This window comes from Lampris incognitus, chromosome 5, assembly GCF_029633865.1.
Source record: "Lampris incognitus isolate fLamInc1 chromosome 5, fLamInc1.hap2, whole genome shotgun sequence".
Classification (NCBI taxonomy): domain Eukaryota; kingdom Metazoa; phylum Chordata; class Actinopteri; order Lampriformes; family Lampridae; genus Lampris; species Lampris incognitus.
The window spans coordinates 63,842,483-63,862,655 of NC_079215.1; the positions used below are offsets into that span (position 1 = coordinate 63,842,483).

Below are 20,173 nucleotides of genomic sequence, written 5' to 3' on the forward strand. Positions count from 1 at the left end.
GAACGTTTTGAGACGTGTCTGAAAACACCTTCCGTTATGAAAAGACTGCCAGTACAGTCTGTCATTACAATGACAGACCTTGTTTACATTTTCTGTTTTGCACTTCTCTCCAACTCTCACGCCTCCACTGCTGCCTTCCTGCAACAAGTCACCTCCCACAGGATTCCGAGCAAGACTTGCACTCCGGGGTACAAATGGATTACATCTATATGTACTCATATAACAGTACACGACTGACATCGTGGCTAAAGCTCTTAAGATTCGTTTCATAGCATGTTTCTTGTCTGTTGGTACCAAAAAAGAGCTTTTTTAGCGGACGTTATTTGGCGCGCGCCACCGCCCAGAGGACGGCGTCGCAGCTTGGCGCGCGGCTGTCGGTGAACGCTTCCTCGGCACCGAATCAGTTCTAGAGATCCTGCGGCCTACCGCTGGGTTCGACTCCTAGCAATAAGGAGATGGGTTTAAAAAAACTGCGCTTCCCTTTAAGAGTGCAGCCCCCACCAAGGAGGTGATGCGAGGCAATAACTCCGAGGGCCGGGGATCAGGACCCCGACCAGTGTTGACTGCTTTGTGTGTTTCTTATATGTGCAATCCTGAAGAGACGTTTGGTTTAGCTCTGCTTTCTTTCAAATAGGCACAGCCTTTGTCCAGTTGTTCAGGTTGTATCTAACAAGCAACATATCATGAAATACTTCGTGTACAGTGTCTTGGAAAGTTGTTACAAGCCAAATGAGTTGTGTTACAGATCGATGTGTAAAAACCACTTCAGCCTTTCCTAAATATTCTGCTGCAGCACTGCATTTATTAAGCGAAAATAAAGAAGTACACTACACATGACTAACGTAGGGTAAGAGGTTGTAAATGTTAACCCATGGACATGTCCCTCGTCTTCTCGTGGCTGTTCTAACAGCGCTGGAACTGAAGTTCCAAGTTGTCCCTCCTTGTCAAGATGGCAATGGAAAGTTCGATGTTTTATCTGAAAGCCACATAACTTCTGTTAAGCTCCTCTGCTAGATCTTAAGACTCACGGCGTCACATTATCCCCACAACTAAACGCAGCTTTGCAAAATAAACTAAAATAAAGGCACGTGAAGAGTATTCTCGCGCCGTACAACAAGACTGGATGAAGATGCGCCTGAAGCCACGAAGCCCTTCACTGCCTTTGCGACCGCTGGGGCGGCCCTCTTCACTGTAGCCATGCTAACCGGACAGGAAGTCACGCCTGTCTGGTAAATGGCTGTTTCTGAGTCGTCTGAGAACTGGCTGAATTACGTCCTCCTGCCAGTGTTGTAGACGAGTCACTAAACCTCGAGTCCGAGTCCAAGCCCGAGTCCCCAAGGAAGAGTCCGGGTAAAGTCCCAATTAACTGAGTCCGAGTCCGAGTCATCAAGGTTGAGTCTGAGTCGAGTTCCAAGATGGGCTCCAGTGCTCCACTCTGGCGCCATAAAAAAGCTGACATACAAATAATTACTATAATTAAAAAATGAATATAACTATCAACATCTTATGCCAAATCATTAGGGCCCATTACAAAAAAACTAACAAAAAAACAGTCTTTATCAGTTAACGAGTCCGAGTCCTCATCTCCAACTCCCGAGTCCGAGTCATACGTGCTCAAGTCCAAGTCGAGTCACGAGTCCTGAAAATCCTGGACTCGAATACAACACTGGCTCCTGCTGCGTGTTGCCATCTTCTACACCAGTGTTTCTCAACCCAGTCCTCAAGGAACCCCTATCCTGCAGATTGTCATTGTAACCCTGCATAGGGAGCCCTGCTTGTACTTACTCGACCAATCATCTCGCAGCACTTAATTATGCAAGGTGTGCAACGTCTGACAAAATTAATTGCTGATTGGTTGAATAACTACAAACAGGTACCTATTCAGGGTTGCAAAGAAAATATGCAGGATAGGGGGTCCTTGAGGACTGGGTTGAGAAACACTGGTCTACACCTTGTGCGGACATGGCAGGACTTTCCGAGGCCGCCATCCAGCGGGACCAGCTCGCCAACTCGCTGCACTGAATGAAATGTGGTGGTCAGTGAGCTGTAAGGGAACACGTGTCAGTATATCCTGAACCGGAAGTCAGAGTGAGGCAGTAATTATTCCACAGTCTCTAAACAACACGTTTGGGCTCATCGGGAGCAGAGCTTCCCCTCATTCTCAAGTGTAAAACATGAGAATCGAGGCCGAGATGTAGAATCATCACGTCCACATCAAGGTGTTGTCAGTGCGATCAGGCCGATGGGGGATTTTTGCTGATGCCCTGTAAAGAAAGAGGTGCACTACTGTACACCTCTGTACTACTGCCACATACTACAAAAAAAACAACAAAACGTGAAATTGTTTTCTACTTGAAGCCATATCTTTACACCCGCAGAAATGTCCATGTTGTTTGTATTACAATGTCAGTCAGCATAAGAAGTGTACACACCTGCCTTAATAAAATACTGGACAAAACTATTTGAACTTGTGTTGTTTATTTGCTCCTTCAGTGGGCCATACAAATATTTTGGCAAAATAAAATAAAAAATGCTTTCTGGGCGTCCGGGTGGCGTGGCGGCCTATTCCGTTACCTACCCACACGGGGGTCGCCAGTTCGAATCCCCGTGTTACCTCCGGCGTCCCTACACTCACAATTGGCCGTGTCTGCGGGTGGGAAGCCGGATGTGGGTATGTGTCCTGGTCGCTGCACTTGCGCCTCCTCTGGTCGGTCGGGGCGCCTGTTCGGGGGGGAGGGGGAACTGGGGGGAATAGCGTGATCCTCCCACGTGCTACGCCCCCCTGGTGAAACCTCTCACTGTCAGGTGAAGAGAAGCGGCTGGCGACTCCACATGTATGGGAGGAGGCATGTGGTAGTCTGCAGCCCTCCCCGGATCGGAGCAGTGACTGGGATGGCTCGGAAGAGTGGGGCAACTGGCTAAGTGCTATTGGGGAGAAAGGGGGGGGGCAAAAAAAACACAAGTGTTTTCTGTGCAAGACCCTACAAAGAGAAATAGATGGGGCAAATGTTTCTGCTTCTTTATCGCTTCCCACCCCGTCCCGACCGGTGTCTGGGACTCGTAATACCAAACAGCACCGGTTTCTCAAACCTTCTGGAGTTTTGTTAAACTCAAGTAGGGAAAACAACTGGAGTTGGTCCCCGGGCCCTGCATCTGCCCACTGCTCCTATACAACAGGATGGGTTACATGCAGACAACACTAAACAACCGTACACTGACAAGAATAAAGGGGCTTTCTTTCTTTAGCAAAGTGCAAATCCATTTCCAATGCACATTACAGCTACCCCCCCTCCCCCCAGCCATTGAACGACCCTCACTTTGTTGGACCAAGTATTGATTCACCACATTTCGCAACATCCCTCTTCAGTCGGGAACCTCAACATGAAGAGAAAAGGGGCATTTTTCTGGACTTCTTCTGGTGAAATGGCCAGACAGGTGGACGGATGGGTGGATGTGAAGAGGTGGGTTGGGAGTTTTATTCCAAAATCTGTCTTATAAAAAAACATGATCAGTTCATACAAAACGGATGGTGCTTAACATGTGTGAAGACGGAATTACCGTATTATGGCAAACTTCAAGTATTTTCAAGCACTTCAAAAAAGGTAATCCATCCACCCATCCATGACCCAAACCGCAAGGTAATATTTTAGGGTAAAAAAAAGCATGCATCTGCTCCCCCATACACCAATTCAACCATAACCCTATGTCATAAGAGACGCGTTCCACCAAACAAACAGAGTCTCTAAAACAAAACAGATTCAAGGAATTTGCTATAACAAAATCCAGTAAAAGATCAACAGTTGTACCCACAAAAGAAAGAAAAGGGAAAAAAATACTCAAACTGATCCAAGGACTCCTGTGTGGCCAAAACTCCACTTTGAGAAGGAACTCAGTCTTTCTTTCTTCCAGCCAGCACGAAGAAGACAGAATCTGAGGCGAACATCAGTTACATACATGTGTCAGACAAGGACACAAGTCCTCCATCTGTTTTCCTTCTTGCATCACCAAGCACATCCGTTCCTCCCCTCCGTTTTCTTGACATCACACACGTCTCTCTAGCCTTTCATTCCTCCGTGCTCTGCCATCGCTCCATCTCTTTTATGCGTCTCTCTAGAGTCTTCACTTGCCCCTCCAGGTGGGAAGTTCTGTTGTCAGCAGCGTTGCCCCAAGATGGACCAACTCCCAGTAAGACGCACATAAAGACCAGGACGGCCAGGCAAACGGCGGTAGTTTCTGTGCTGGCGTCAGGGTTGCTCAGGATGAGCCCGAATGCCACCACAGCCAGGCCCAGCTTCAGCAGCCACAGCGCCCGCCTCAGGGTGGAAACCAGCAATCGAAGGCATAAGGAGATTAACAGATATCCGATGAGAGCCAAGAAAAGCCACTGGACGACAAAGAGCACACCCTCAGGAGTGACCCTGTCCACGGGAAGGGTAGCTGTGGAAAACGAGAGCAGAGTAAAGAGTGATATGCAGGGGTTCTCATTCTGGATACACCTGCACGTTCAACAGACACAGTGAAAATCGGGACGCCTGAATTCAGATTTCTAGCTCCCTGGCTCTCAATCAGGTCCTCAGGCACCACCGCTACTGCTGGTTCTCCATTCTGCCAGGGTCCTATCCACAGTGTCAAGTCTATTTCACCTCCTCTATCAACATCGGGGGTGTAAGAAAATATCGATACACGTGAATATTGCAGTACTATCTTTCACGATGTTGTATGAGCTTTCGAAAATACTGCATCGATTCTTGAGGTAACACAAAAAGAGACGTGGCAGCGTCTCTACTTCGTTGTGTAGGCTCCATCTCAGACCACTGTGTGGCAGGTGAAGTACTGTAACAGGGCTGCACAGAACCACAACAGCAGCAGCAGCAGCAGGTGTTGCCAGCACCATGATAGCTACGGCTCTGACTTGGTTTTATGCATATTGAGGTGTTTTCTTTGATATTTTTCTAAAATTTGGACAAAATATTGCAATATCTTGCAGTGACTGTTGTACCATAATATAGTGAATCGTGACACATTCGTATTCTGATACGAGTTGTTTCGCCAAATTCTTGATAATGCACAACCCTCGTCAACATTTTAAATTACTACATATTCTGAAGAAGGGTCTCAAATGTTATACTGTTCAATCGTTTCTCTCATGCCTGAGTTTGTCTAGGTACTTCAGTGCTGGTACTACTACCCTACACAACAGCAACTCAGTGTGTTCTGGTTTGTTTGTTTGAGTTACCGTTGATTCCTGCAGCCTGCAGAAAATGGGTGAGATACTGGAACAGGACGTCGAGACCACTCGCCATCCCTCTTGCCAGAACACTCAACGCCTGAGAGAAAGCCTTGAGAAGCAGAGAAGATGCAAAGATCAGAGTTTAAGGAAAACAGTGATCACAACATTAAAATGAATACCCAAAATTAAACAGTGAAGGGGCACAGCAGAGACAACTACTCATTGTACTTAAAAAGTATTTAAAATAAATAGTACTTCAAACAGTAAAGGCCATGCCAATATCAGAATCAAAACCTGAGTCCAGTCACTGTTATCCTGCCCCAAACATAAAACGTCCCCAACACGCCAGTCAAGTCCATCTCTCATTTACCTGCCCCAAGTCTGCATATCCTACTGACCTCATTTTACCTTGTTTAATAAACTGACATTTTTGCCATTCCATATATAAAATTCAGCAAAATATATACAGCATTTTTCTTTTTACCATGGGGCAAATACAGAGCCCAAAAGTAACTCTGCCCTAAACCCTGAAACCAGTCCCCTACCAAACTAAATAAATATGCTAATTCACAAAACCTAGAGCTGTGCTCGAGTTTCTGCTGGTGCACAGAATGGAGGAAAACCATCACACATTTATTCACAGGTGGAGCCAGAGGACAGACTCCTGTCTGGTGTGCAGAAGCTCTTCTCATGGTACCGGGCAGTTATCAATACGTTATTTTTCAACAATACTTTAATAAAAATTACAAAAAAGTTACAACACAACAAGCAGGATGAAGACCAACATGGTCAGTAACACAAGATTCACAGAATCTAAATCATCTCAGGACACTCCCCAAGATCAGCTCATCACCAACAACACAGCAAAGTACATTTTTACAACACCACACATTGCAAAAACTGTCCAGCTCTTCCACCACTTTGAAGTAACAAAAATCTACTTTTAAACGAGCTCCTAACATTCTTACAAACACAAAGACAGCATCGTCATCCCCAGCTTCCTCGCTCCCGTTTCTCCTGCTCAGGTACACGGCCATCTTTGCACTCCCCAGAAGGAAGTTAAAAAGCTGGCATTTGTACCTGTAGCCCAGAATGAACATGTGTTTGGAAAAGACTTCCCCCAAACAACCCAAAAACATTTTCCAGTAATGTGAAAAGTGGCAGCAGTCGACAACATTCCATGAAACAATGAAAGACAGATTCAAGATTATTGCGAAATGGGCAATCATGGCTAACATCAGAATTATTATTAACAGCCACGATACCATGTAAAACCCTCCACTGCACGTCTGCAGCTCTTTTGACCAGTGGTGCTCTCCACTCAGGTCCAACACTGTCCCTCAGACCTAGGTGAGCCCTCCATGGAGTGTCAGGTTTACCATTTAATTTGTCCCTGTGCAGAACTTTAACAAACATTTTGTACACTGACCTCCCATTTGGATCCTGAAAAGAAAACACAGAGGGATTCTCACTTTTTAAACCAGCAGGCCTTAAAATCTGGGGAAATGTTCATTGAAGGGAAAACATCCTTCTCATCAGGTCTAACAGAGCCATTATAATACTGGATTAACAGCGTCCGCTCACCACTTGTGAGAGCTTCCCTCCATTTGTTAAGCAGCAGAGTGAGAACACGAGTTGATCTCAGTCCCAAGCGGGAGGCAAGAGGAGCTGCATTGTCCATGTCTGGGCCTGCAAGCTGAACTACATGTCCCAGAGTCACCACGTTCGACACACAGAACCACCTAAGTAGAGTTGGCCCCACTTGACAGACTGCACTGAAACGGATGCCATGTATGATTGGTTCCTGGAGCAGCCAACACAAAGAGCCGTGTTGTCTCGGTCTCTCTTTGTTTAACAAGTTCCACACCTTGAGCAGCCCACAGTAGAATTCTGGTAGGTCCTTGATGTTAAGCTGCTTCAAGTCCATCAAAAACAAAGACCTGTCCGGTCCCAGGCCACCTAGCTGACTCAGAATGGTGCAAGCCAGCGACCTCCACACTAACTCAGCAGGACCGTACACAAACCTTTGCAGGAACTGGAAACGGAAGGTAGCCCCCCTGCTGCTCAGGTGGATCAGGCCCTACCCTCCTTCAACAGCAGGTCTGGTGGGGGGTCAACAACTGACAGGCGATGCCATAACATTGATGATATCAAGTTGTTGGTGATCAGGACTCGAACTCTGTAGGACATCTCGGTTAAAATCGACCTCCACTTTGCCAACCGACCTTTGAACTTTTCAAGAACATTTTCCCAGTTTCTAAGAACAGACTGATCACCCAGAAACACGCCTAAATATTTCAGCCCCACCCCCCACCTTCCAAATCCACCCCCCAGGCAAATGGAGCTTTTTCTCCAGTACACCCCCAACACTGACAGCTTCGCTTTTCATCCAGTTAACTTTGGCTGAAGATATTAAGCCAAACTGGACGATGTCAATATCCTGCTGACTGTTCACCAGAATCACTAGATCATCCACATAGGCTGACAGTTTTAAGGGCGCACTGCAACCTGGGATAGTTATACCCCGAAGGTCAGATCTGAGTTTGTGTAACAGCGGCTCAAATGCTAGGGAATATAACATGCCTGAGAGGGTGCAGCCTTGTTTATTCCCCCTTTGCATTTGAAAAGGAGCACTCAAACCACCATTAATTTTCAGCACACTCTGAATGTCACAATACAGAACCTTCAGTTTGCTAATAAAGCCAGGACCAAAACCAAAGGCCCTCAATGTGAGCCACAGATATTCATGCCCAACACCATCAAAAGCTTTTTCTTGAACAATGGATATGATGCCGGCGTTGAGGCCAAACAGCTTACAGATCTCTAAAAAGTCTGGAATCAGAATGATGTTATCTGAAACCAACCTGCCAGGTACACAGTAGGTCTGGTCACAATGAACCAACCACCTGCCCCATCACTTTACTCGGTCTGGTTGCTAACACCTTTGAGAGGAGCTTACAATCAGTGCAAAGCAGTGACACAAGCCTCCAGTTTTTAATGGACTGTGGGTCACCTTTCTTGGGCAGTAAGGTGAGAACCGCCCACCTGCACCTTAATGGCAGACACCCTCTGGCGAGGCTGTCATCTAGCACCGCCAGCAGATCCCCCCCAACCACCGACCCGAAAGATTTGTAAAAATCAACAGGTAGACCATCAAGTCCAGGAGCTTTCCAACTCTGCATACTCTGCAGAGCAGCATAGAGTTCGCCAGAGGAAAGAGCTGCTCTTCTGATCTTTGACATTAGAAGAGTCTTTCTTTATCAGCATCTCACGTTCCTCCTCCAGAGCACAATCTGCTTCATTTTCTTCAGTCCATGTGTCCATTACATTACAGTTAATGTTATCTGTGGGACACGTTTCAACAACCTCTACAACAGTATCTTCCTGTTTAGGGCCCGGATCAGCAGCCCCTGAGCTTGCCGAACCCGGATCGTCAGCAACTGAACCAGCAGCCCCCGCTTTAGCAAAACCCGAACCAGCAGCCCCTGGATTAGCTGAACCAGGAACAGCAGCACCTGAACCAGCAGCCCCCGCTCTAGCAAAACCTGGATCAGCAGCACCCGAACCGGCAGCTTGGCAGCTGGGAGGAATCCGTTTTAGGGGACATTAATGTTCCGTGTCTCGCCGGTTCAACCCTGCAACACGTCGTTGCTAATGAGCAGAGGGACGTTGGACAAAATGACTTTTTTGGACGGATTAACCAGCGGCACCACCTGAATAAAGGTGTCCTGGATTACCACGCCTTGTCCTGGATTTACCACGCCTTGTCCTGGATTTACCACGCCTTGTCCTGGATTACCACGCCTTGTCCTGGATTTACCACGCCTTGTCCTGGATTTACCACGCCTTGTCCTGGATTACCACGCCTTGTCCTGGATTTACCACGCCTTGTCCTGGATTACCACGCCTTGTCCTGGATTTACCACGCCTTGTCCTGGATTACCACGCCTTGTCCTGGATTACCACACCGTGTCCTGGATTACCACACCTTGTCCTGGATTACCACGCCTTGTCCTGGATTTACCACGCCTTGTCCTGGATTACCACACCTTGTCCTGGATTACCACGCCTTGTCCTGGATTACCACGCCCTGCTCCACAGCCACGTTGACTTTATCAGCACTGTGGAGAAACACAGCGAGTCCACTATCCGTGTGAGTCTGCATGCAGGGCCCTGACATGAGGGTGACAAGTGTGCATCTCTTGCCCACGCGCTGATCTGCCTGTCATCTGTGACAGGGTGATGACTGCCGCTTGTCTGCGAGTTGGTGTGCGTCCGGGTAGACTGTAGGAACTGAATCGCCCTTCTGGCGTGAATCAAGTCGTCTGAATGGGAGTCTATTCGTTCTAGAAGCGGACTTAACTCCGTCATAGCCCACGACTTTCTGGTCTTCCACCGACCAAGGAAAGAGTTTAACTCCATGTCGGCGTGCGAGCTCCTCCACGCCCCCGACCCCGCCAGTCTGCAGGACTCCCAGCCGGGCCGGTCGAACCCGCTCCGGAATCAAAACACACCACCACCACCACCACGGTAAAGCTGTCAAAATACAAACCACACAACAACAACAACAACAACAACAACGAAAGATAGAAAACGCCGAAACGCGCACTCGGACTTCCGCTCGGGAGAGAGGGGGGGGCAGAGAGAGAAAGGGGGGGCAGAGAGAGAAAGGGGGGGCAGAGAGAGAAAGGGGGGGCAGAGAGAGAAAGGGGGCGCGGAGAGAGAAAGGGGGGGCAGAGAGAGAAAGGGGGCGCGGAGAGAGAAAGGGGGGGCAGAGAGAGGGGGGGCAGAGAGAGAAAGGGGGCGTGGAGAGAGAAAGGGGGGGCAGAGAGAGAAAGGGGGCGTGGAGAGAGAAAGGGGGGGCGGAGAGAGAGGGGGGGCAGAGAGAGAAAGGGGGCGCGGAGAGAGAAAGGGGGGCAGAGAGAGAAGGGGGGCAGAGAGAGAAGGGGGGCAGAGAGAGAAAGGGGGGGCAGAGAGAGAAGGGGGGCAGAGAGAGAAGGGGGGCAGAGAGAGAAGGGGGGCAGAGAGAGAAAGGGGGGGCAGAGAGAGGGGGGCAGAGAGAGAGGGGGGAAGAGAGAGAAAGGGGGGGGCGGAGAGAGGGGAAGAGAGAGAAAGGGGGCAGAGAGAGAAAGGGGGGCAGAGAGAGAAAGGGGGGGCAGAGAGAGAGGGGGGACAGAGAGAGAAAGGGGGGGCAGAGAGAGAAAGGGGGGGCGGAGAGAGAGGGGGGAAGAGAGAGAGGGGAAGAGAGAGAAAGGGGGCAGAGAGAGAAAGGGGGGGCAGAGAGAGAGGGGGGCAGAGAGAGAGGGGGGACAGAGAGAGAAAGGGGGGGCAGAGAGAGGGGGGCAGAGAGAGAAAGGGGGGGCGGAGAGAAAAGAAAGAGAAGAAAAGAAGCGATAGAAACAAAGTTGGAAAGTAAGAGAGAAATAACAAGGCCTGGCTGACGTGTCTGGCAGCGGTTTGTCGTCCAGCCCAACTCCACCCACCCCCCCACCCCCACCCCCACCCCACCCAGCAGCAGCGGGTCCACATAACGCAGAAACCGGAAGTGTCTCTTACAGTCACTCATTTGTCCTCCGTGCCAAAGAGCGAAGTGCTCCGGTCTTTAGCGTCCCGTCCCCACCAGGTCTCGGTCTCTGGCTCCGGGGCTCCGCGCCTGTCTCTGTGTTCGAGTCTCTCACCTTTCGTACAGAAACAACCGCCCGCTCCTCGGCCAGCTTGCCCAGGTAACTCCCTCCTTCCTCGGCCAGGCCCAGCAAGACCGTCCCTAAGCTGCGGATCATACCTGCGGGCTGTTCAAACACGTCCTCCCCAGACACGCACACGACTAACGCGCACAGCGCGGACCAGCGGCCCCGTCCCAGTAGCCACATCCTGAAAACTACCGCCGGCGCGAGCCCGAACACGTGACTCCGACTAACTTCTCAACCTCTCGATGACGACACGAGAGTACAAGCGGCACGCGAGAGGTGCAAGACCAGCTGCTTCTCATCGTGTAAACTTCTGAGCTCCAGAATAAGAGCCGCGTTTCAGGACGGCCCGGTTCCGTCCCACCAGCCGCATTTTCTTGGAGCGACTTTGTGAACGATGCTGGATGGAAGAAAGTTTGGTCGTTACCGCAAAGATTTTTTTTTAACAAACAAAGTCAACGAGATTTCATTTAAATTGCTACACAAATTCTACCCTACTGCTACTACTACTACTACTACTTCCGGCTGCTCCCGTTAGGGGGCGCCACAGCGGATCATCCGTTTCCATCTCTTCCTGTCCTCTGCGTCTTCCTCTGTCACACCAGCCACCCGCATGTCCTCCCTCACCACATCCATAAACCTCCTCTTTGGCCTTCCTCTTCTCCTCTTCCCTGGCAGCTCCATATTCAGCATCCTTCTCCCAGTATACCCAGCATCTCTCCTCCACACATGTCCACACCATCTCCATCTTGTCTCTCTTGCTTTGTCTCCAAACCGTCCAACCTGAGCTGTCCCTCTAATATACTCCTTCCTAATCCTGTCCTTCTTCATCACTCCCAGTGAAAATCTTATCATCTTCACCTCTGCCACCTCCAGCTCCACCTCCTGTCTTTTCATCAGTGCCACTGTCTCCAGACCATACAACATAGCTGGTCTCACTACCATCTTGACACAAATTCTACCCTGCAAAACAATATTTATCAGAGTTTAAAAACGATACAGATGGTGAATGTTCTTTTTGCCCAACGCCTCCTGAGACACGTGTCCACTTATTCTGCTCACGTCAGTTCACTTATCCATTCCGGAGAGACTTCCGCAAGTGTATCGCTGATTTTGTCTCTTCTGATTTGCACCTTTACTATAAGAATGTTTATTTTTGGTTTTCATAATTTTAATCACAAAGATGGCGATGCATCCTTTGGTATAAATATGCTTTTATTTTTAGCCAAGTTTGTAAATTCTCCAGCAGAAAGCCTGGACTCTTTGCACTTAAAAAAAGAAGTTGAACAATATATAAGGACAACCTCTACTTCAAAAAACACAAAGGCTTTAAAAACTATCAACATTTGTTTACATAAAATATGATCTCGCATTTATTTATTTATTTATTTTCTGTTTTTTTTTATTTGCTTTTCTCTTTTGTGTCTTTTGTGTCTTTTGTGTCTTTATTGTTTTGTTTTTTTTATCTTCAATCTGTTGTTTTTGTGGTGTCTAGTGTGTCTCTATTTTGCTCTGTTTGAACGTATTTGAAGTATCGATAAAGTAAGAAGAAGAAAACACGTGCAAGACCAGCTGCACGCGAAACGCGACACCGCCTACGGCGAATACAATGTAACCGGTTATTTTCTTGCCCGGTGCGGGATTCGATACGGGGTGTACTGCACCACAAGGCGGCATCACTAACCGCTCGGCTAAAGGGTCAGACCCGTTAGCTAGGGGCTAACGTGTCTTATTAGTAGTTTACAGTCGTCACCCTCTCCCGGAAGCGCGCCCTCGCGCTTTGTTCTTCCCGCGCTCCGAAGAGACTTCTGGGGATCTGCACACTTCCGGATCCCGCCGCTGCCACAATGTAACCGGTTATTTTCTTGCCCGGTGCGGGATTCGTTACGGGGTGTACTGCACCACAAGGCGACGTCACTAACCGCTCGGCTAAAGGGTCAGACCCGTTAGCTAGGGGGCTAACGTGTCTTATTAGTAGTTTACATTAATTTAGATTGTTGTATGTTTGTATGCCGCTTTGGACAAAAGCGTCTGCTAAATGCCCAAACATAAACATAAACATCAAATCACTCATGAAGAATGTGGTCAAAAGGGTAGCCTATAGGCTACATAACGTTACAGTTATTAAAAAAACAACAACAACAACAACAGCAAGGCCATGAACAAATAACTGGGCAACTTCCATGGCCAGATATACTGAAATGGATGGTTCGTTGCTTCTTGTCAACGTGGAAGCAAAAACGTGTCTTTAGCAGCCAAGCGAAGCGTCTCCGCAGAGCCACATACAGCGTTGCAGAAGCTCTTCTCTAAAGCGTCCAGCTGAGTAGCATGCAACCCAGCCAATCACAGACAGAGCGGGGCGGGTCTAGGCGTGGCCATAGTAAGGGTTCGTAAATTGGCGCCACGACACGAGGCGACCGGAAGTCGTTCGATTCCAGCGGTCTCTGGCAGCACGAGAGACGACAAGAAACTTGAGCGAAGTTCCCCTTTATGCAAATGAGCAGCGACAGAGTCCCGCAGCGGCCAATCAGAGGGCGGATGTGTCCCTCTTACGGTCCTTCGCTGTGAAAGGTTTTCCTAAACTTGTTTGTTTTTGTTTTGTTTGGGTGGGGGGGTCCAAAAAACTTTTATTTACAGCAAACAGGTCTACGGCTGCCATGCAGAGGAAAAGGGAAAAAGACAACCAGTTTGTACAGACAAGGGGAGTTCAAAGTCCACTCGTTTTACGTCCTCTCAGAGTTCAGTTGAAATGTGCTTTCTTTAAAACAGCAAAAGGCTGCAGAGCTCCGTTGTTCTTCACGGCTTCAATTAAGGGCCGCACTAACTTGTCCCTAGGTAGGAAGGGGTGTGTGTGTGGGGGGGGGGGCTGTGTGATGGCCTGGCGGCCTATCCAGGGTGTCTCCCCGCCTGCCGCCCAACGCCTGCTGGGATAAGCTCCAGCATCCCCGCCACCCTGAGAGCAGGACAAGCGGTTCACAGAATGGGTGGGTGGATGGATGGACGGATGGATAGATGGACGGGTGGGTGGATGGATGGATGGGTAGATGGATGGGTGGATGGATGGATGCATGGGTGGATGGGTGGATGGACGGCTGGATGGACGGGTGGACAGATGGATGGATGGATGGACGGGTGCCATACGGCTGGAGTTCACCAACAAACGGATGACAGCAGGTTTGGAGTGGGACCATTTAGACTTGTGGATGAGGACTTCACCCAGAATGACGAAGAGCTGAGTTATATAGTGAACACTGCTGTCCGGCCCATAAAACACAACCTACAACAGCACATCAAATACCTTCATCTGTACATTAGCAGCCATCTGTCCATGCGTGAAGTCTTGCATATCAACCCAGAATAACCTGGAATGGGCACCGTGAAAGAACAAAGGAAATGTAGTTTCTGTATCTGTATTAAAACACACACAGGTATGTGTACAAGTAAAGAAACTGCAGTTCTCACATTAGCCCAGGTGGAGGAGAAACTGATAAGAGCAGCTGTTGCTGGTTTCCCTGTCACGATATGGGTTTTAATTGGAAATCCATGACTTGATCCTCTATCAAAAAATGAAAGACATATTGGGAAGTGCAGAGGCTGCCAGTCAACAGAGCGCGCTCGTGCTTCTCTTCTTTTAAAGATGGACAGTTTCCACCGGGAGCAAAGCTTGGCAGATGGGTCAGATTTATCAGCCATTACTGGGTTTGCACAGAAGTGAAAGCTTATAACGACCAGCAACAGAGAAACGCCCTGCACAGCTGACGCCTGAATGACACGATTCCTGCGGAACCAGACTGCCTGCTGTAGAGGAGTCATGAGAGCAAGGCCAAGAGGAGCCCACGTAACAAAATAAGATAAGATGTACTGTATTGATCCCCGTGGGGACGCCCATCCTCTGCATTTAACCGATCCCTACTGGAAACAGTGGGCAGCCATGTAGCTAGGAGTAAAATCTGGTGTCGGAGCACCTTGACACGGATGAAAACATAATCATTCACTGTAACTGAAAGCTCGCCACCATGGCCAACGCCTTGGACGCCTTGAAAGCGTTGGGATCCCCCAGGAAGGAGCTGGATGATGAGATAAGATGAGATGTATCATCGTTCATCTAAGTGACCTCTTCAGTTTCAACAGACTGAGAATGGCAATAACAATCTACGAACACGAATTCTTTCAGCTGCTCCCGTTAGGGGGCGCCACAGCAGATCATCCATTTCCTGTCCTCTGCAGCTGCCTCTGTCACGCCATCCACCTGCATGTCCTCCCTCACCACATCCATAAACCTCCTCTTTGGCCTTCCTCTTGTCCTCTTCCCTGGCAGCTCCATATTCAGCATCCTTGTCCCAATATACCCAGCATCTCTCCTTCACACATGTCCAAGCCATCTCAATCTTGTCTCTCTTGCTTTGTCTCCAACCCGTCCAACCTGAGCTGTCCCTCTAATATCCATCCATTATCCAAACCACTTAGTATCCTGCTGTCAGGGTCGCGGGGATGCTGGAGCCTATCCAAGCAGTCATTGGGCAGCAGGCAGGGGGACACTCTGGACAGGCCGCCAGGCCATCACATAATATACTCGTCCCTAATCCTGTCCTTCTTCGTCACTCCCAATGAAAATCTTATAATCTTCAACTCTGCCACCTCCAGCTCCGCCTCCTGTCTTTTCATCAGTGCCACTGTCTCCAAACCATATAACATAGCTGGTCTCGCTACGATTTATCTTGTGTCCTGACACTCTTCTCCACCCACTCCACCCTGCCTGCACTCTCTTCTGCACTCCCCGTTACTTTGGACAGTTGACCCCAAGTATCTAAACTCATCCACTTTTGTCACCTCCTTGCATGCTCACCATTCCACTGTCCTCCCTCTCATTCACGCATAGGTATTCCATCTTGTTCCTACTAACTGTCATTCCTCTTCTCTCCAGTGCATACCTCCACCTCTCCAGGTTCTCCTCCACCTGCACCCTACTCTCGCTACAGATCACAATGTCATCCACAGTCATGGAGTCTCCTGTCTGATCTCACCCATCAACCTGTCCATCACCATTGCAAACAAGAAAGGGCTCAGAGATGATCCTTGATGTAATCCCACCTCCACCTTGAACCCATCTGTCATTCCTACTGCACACCTCACCACCATCACACCTCCCTCATACATATCCTGCACCACTCCTTCATACTTCTCTGCCACTCCTGACTTCCTCATACAATACCACACCTCCTCTCTCGGCACCCTGTCGTATGCTTTCTCTAAATCCACAAAGACAGGATGTAGTAACTCCTTCTGGCCTTCTCTATACTTCTCCATCACATCCTCAAAGCAAACATCACATCTGTGGTGCTCTTTCCTGGCATGAAACCACACTGCTGCTGCTGCTCTACTGTGCGTGAACGTGTGTGCTATGTCTTACCTGTTGCTATATGTCAGCCTTGTTGCTCCGCACACGTAAGTATGACCACCATGAATGTTTTGTTGTACTGATTGTGATGTCCACATCTGTGTACTTGGCCTGTCATGTCACTGCTGTTCCTTGTTTTTACCTCTCTTTATTTTACTCCCCATCCCCTTCCCCTAGGGGGCACTTCCCCCCAACATAGGCCGTTATCGTAAATAAGAGTTTGCTCTTAATTAACTTGCCTATTAAAATATAGGATGAAAACATAAAGGTTATCTAAGGGACCTCTTCAGTGTCAACTGACAGCAGGTAGCCCCACCTTTATAAGCAATACAGTGGCCTAACAACGGAAAACAACGATCGGTTTCATATGCAAATTGCCGTGGCCGTTAACTAGAGTTAAGATGGCAATGCACACTATGCACAGAGGATTGGGGAATGGTTGGAATCACAGCATTGTAAGATGGTGACAGATGTACTCAGATGTATCCCCCCCCCCGGTTCAGTGATGGTCGTTCCCTCTTCACATAACTGACCTCTTTGACTCCCCATTCAAACCTTGAAAGCGTGGCCACTGGCCTGTAGATGGGTGCAGACGGTGGAGTCCTGGCCTTACACGTTAGCTCTTCTGTGTTGGTTCTGCTGATGTACAACTCACAGCGATCCTCCTGCCACTTAACATCGTACACTATATTGCTCCGTTTGTGCCTGGGGACCCGATCCACCAAGGAGTCTAGTCTAGTGTCCTGTCTGGTGTACTCACTTCTTCTTTTCTTCATTCATCAGCCCCTCAAAGTACTCCTTCCACCTTCTCAGCACACTCTCCTCGCTTCTCAGCACATTTCCATCTCTGTCCTTCATCACCCTAAACTGCTGCACATCCTGCACATCCTTCCCAGCTCAGTACCTCTGCCTAGCCAATCGAAACAAGTCCTTTTCTCCTTCCTTAGTGTCCAACCTCTCATACAACTCACAATATGCATTTTCCTTTGCCATCTTTCTCTTCGCTTTATTCCACATCTCCTTGTACTCCTGTCTACTTTCTTCGTCTCTCTGACTATCCCACTTGTTCTTTGCCAACCTCTTCCTCTGTATATGTTCCTGTACTTCCTCATTCCCCCACCAAGTCTCCTTGTCTTCTTTTCTCTGTCCAGATGACACACCAAGTGCCTTCCTAGCTGTCTCCCTCACTATTTCTGGAATGGTTGCCCAGACACCTGACAACTCTTCACTTCCACCCAGTGCCTGTCTTAACTCCTCCCTGAATGCCACACATTCTTCCTTCTTCAACTTCCACCATTTGATCCTTAGCTCTGCCTTCACTCTCTTCCTCTTCTTGGTCTCCAAAGTCACCCTAAAGACCACCGTCCGATGCTGCCTAGCTATGTTATCCCCTGTCACCACCTTGCAGCCTCCAATCCCTTTCAGACGGCACCTGTGTGCACTTTCCTCCACTTTTATACGTCACCCTGTGTTCCTCTCTCTTCTTGAAATATGAATTCACCACAGCCATTTCCCACTTTTTGCAATTACCCCACTCTTCCGAGCTGTCCCGGTCTCTGCTCCACCTCCTCTGCCAATCCGGGGAGGGCTGCAGACTACCACATGCCTCCTCCGATACATGTGGAGTCACCAGTCACTTCTATTCACCTGACAGTGAGGAGTTTCGCCAGGGGGACGTACCACGTGGGAGGATCACACAATTCCCCTAGTTCCCCCTCCCCCCTCAACAGGCGCCCCGACCGACCAGAGGAGGCGCTAGTGCAGCGACCAGGACACATACCCACATCCAGCTTCCCATCTACAGACACGGCCAATTGTGTCCGTAGGGATGCCCGACCAAGCCGGAGGTAACACAGGGATTCGAACTGGTGATCCCCGTGTTGGTAGGCAATGGAATATATCGCTATGCTACCCAGACGCCCTCATATTGCTCTCCTTGACACCATACGTAGCCTTCACCAACATGCCCATTAAAGTCCACTCCAATCACCACTCGCTCCTTCTTTGGTACACTCTCCACCACTTCATCCAACTCAGTCCAGAATTTTTCTCTCTTCCACTTCACACTCAGCGTTTATTTTATTTTATTTTTTTTACATGGTGATGGTGGTCGCGTGACTCAGGTCCTGGGCTGTTCCGGTGGCGTCTGGACACTGCTTGGCATCCTCCTCATCATATTCTTCATATATTTTATAATTACATTACAATTTTGTTATCCTTTTTCAGTGTTGTATTCTGTAAATTGTGTAAACACAACATCTATTGCACGTTGTCCGTCTTGGGAGAGAGACCCCTCCTCTGTTGCTCTCCCTGAGCTTTCTTCCTATTTTTTCTCCCTGTTAAAGGGTTTTTTAGGGAGTTGTTCCTTATCCGATGCGAGGCTCTAAGGACAGGATGTTACATTCCTGTAAAGCCCTTTGAGGCACATTTTTAATTTTTGATATTGGACTATACAAATAAATTTGACTTGACTTGACTATACATTTGCTTGTTTGTTTGTTTGTTTGTTGTTTTTTTAGGCTGATCTAAGGCATTTGACACAGCTAATCACCATATTCGTCTTCAGAAGCTTTCACATCTTGGAGTTAGGAACAATTTACAAACTCTCTCTCCTCTGTCCTGATACTCCTGGACCTGCCAGCTGCGTTCGACACGGTGAACCACCAGATCCTCCTCTCTACCCTCGAGGAGCTGGGTGTCACAGGCTCTGCACTCTCAATGTTTGCATCCTACCTGATGGGTCGCTCTACCAGGTGACATGGAGGGGATCTGTGTCGGAGCCTCGCAGACTGACTACAGGCATTCCACAAGGTTCGGTTCTGGGTCCTCTCCTTTTCTCCCTGTACACAACATCCCTGGGTTCTGTTATTCGTTCGCATGACTTCTCTTACCATTGTTATGCCGATGACACCCAGCTGATCTTGACCTTTGCTCCCTCTGACACACAAGTAGAGACACGCATTGCTGCGTGCTTGACTGACATCTCAGAGTGGATGGCAACACACCACCTGAAGCTCAATCTGGACAAGACAGAGCTCATGTTCCTCCCGGGGAAAGGTTGCCCGCACTGAGACCTGGCCATCACCATGACAACACTGTGGTGACGCCAACTCGGACTGCGAGGAATGTGGGTGTGATCCTGGATGACCAACTGTCGTTTGCTGAAAACGCTGCATCGGTTGCTCGCGCCTGCAGATTTCTCCTCTATAACATCAGGAGGATTCGCTCATTCCTCACCGACGAGATGGCACAGGTGCTCATCCAGGCTCTGGTCATCTCCCAGCTGGACTACGACAACTCCCTCCTTGCTGGCGCCCCGGCATTGGCCATCAGACCTCTGGAGCTTGTTCAGAAAGCTCCAGCTCATCTGGTGTTCAACCGCCCTACGTTCTCCCACACAACTCCCCTTCTCATGTCCCTACACTGGCTCCCAGTAGCTGCTCGCACCCAGTTTAAGACTCTGGTGCTAGCCTACAGGGCAGTGAAAGGAACAGCTCCTTCCTATCTCCTGGCCATTGTCAAGCCCTACACCCCCGCCCGACCACTTCACTCTGCTACCTCGGGACACCTGGTTGCCCCATCGCTCAGAGGCCCCTGCTGCCGATTGAGGACACCTGGTTGCCCCGTCGCTCAGAGGCCCCTGCTGCCGATCGACCCGGCTCTTTTCTGGCCTGGCCCCACAGTGGTGGAATGAACTCCCCACTGATGTCAGGACAGCGGAGTCGTTGCCCCTCTTTCAGCATAGGTTGAAAACTCGCCTCTTAAAGAAGTACTACCCTGTTACTCGCTTTTAGCACTTATTGTATTCACTCATTAAAAAAAACTCTTTCTTGCGCTTTTACTTTAGCACTGGTTTTG

At 49.0% G+C, this 20,173-nt stretch overlaps 1 protein-coding gene across 1 annotated transcript; it reads right to left on the reverse strand.

Moving 5' to 3' along the window:
- Window positions 1-1,763: 1,763 nt before the first annotated feature.
- On the reverse strand, window positions 1,764-11,123 carry tmem109 (transmembrane protein 109). The gene is made up of 3 exons (XM_056280212.1): window positions 10,909-11,123; window positions 5,237-5,339; window positions 1,764-4,437 (listed from the first exon to the last, which is right to left on the reverse strand). The coding sequence occupies exons 1-3, from the start codon at window positions 11,098-11,100 to the stop codon at window positions 4,064-4,066; spliced, it is 669 nt and encodes a 222-aa protein (XP_056136187.1). The 5' UTR covers window positions 11,101-11,123; the 3' UTR covers window positions 1,764-4,063.
- Window positions 11,124-20,173: the final 9,050 nt, after the last annotated feature.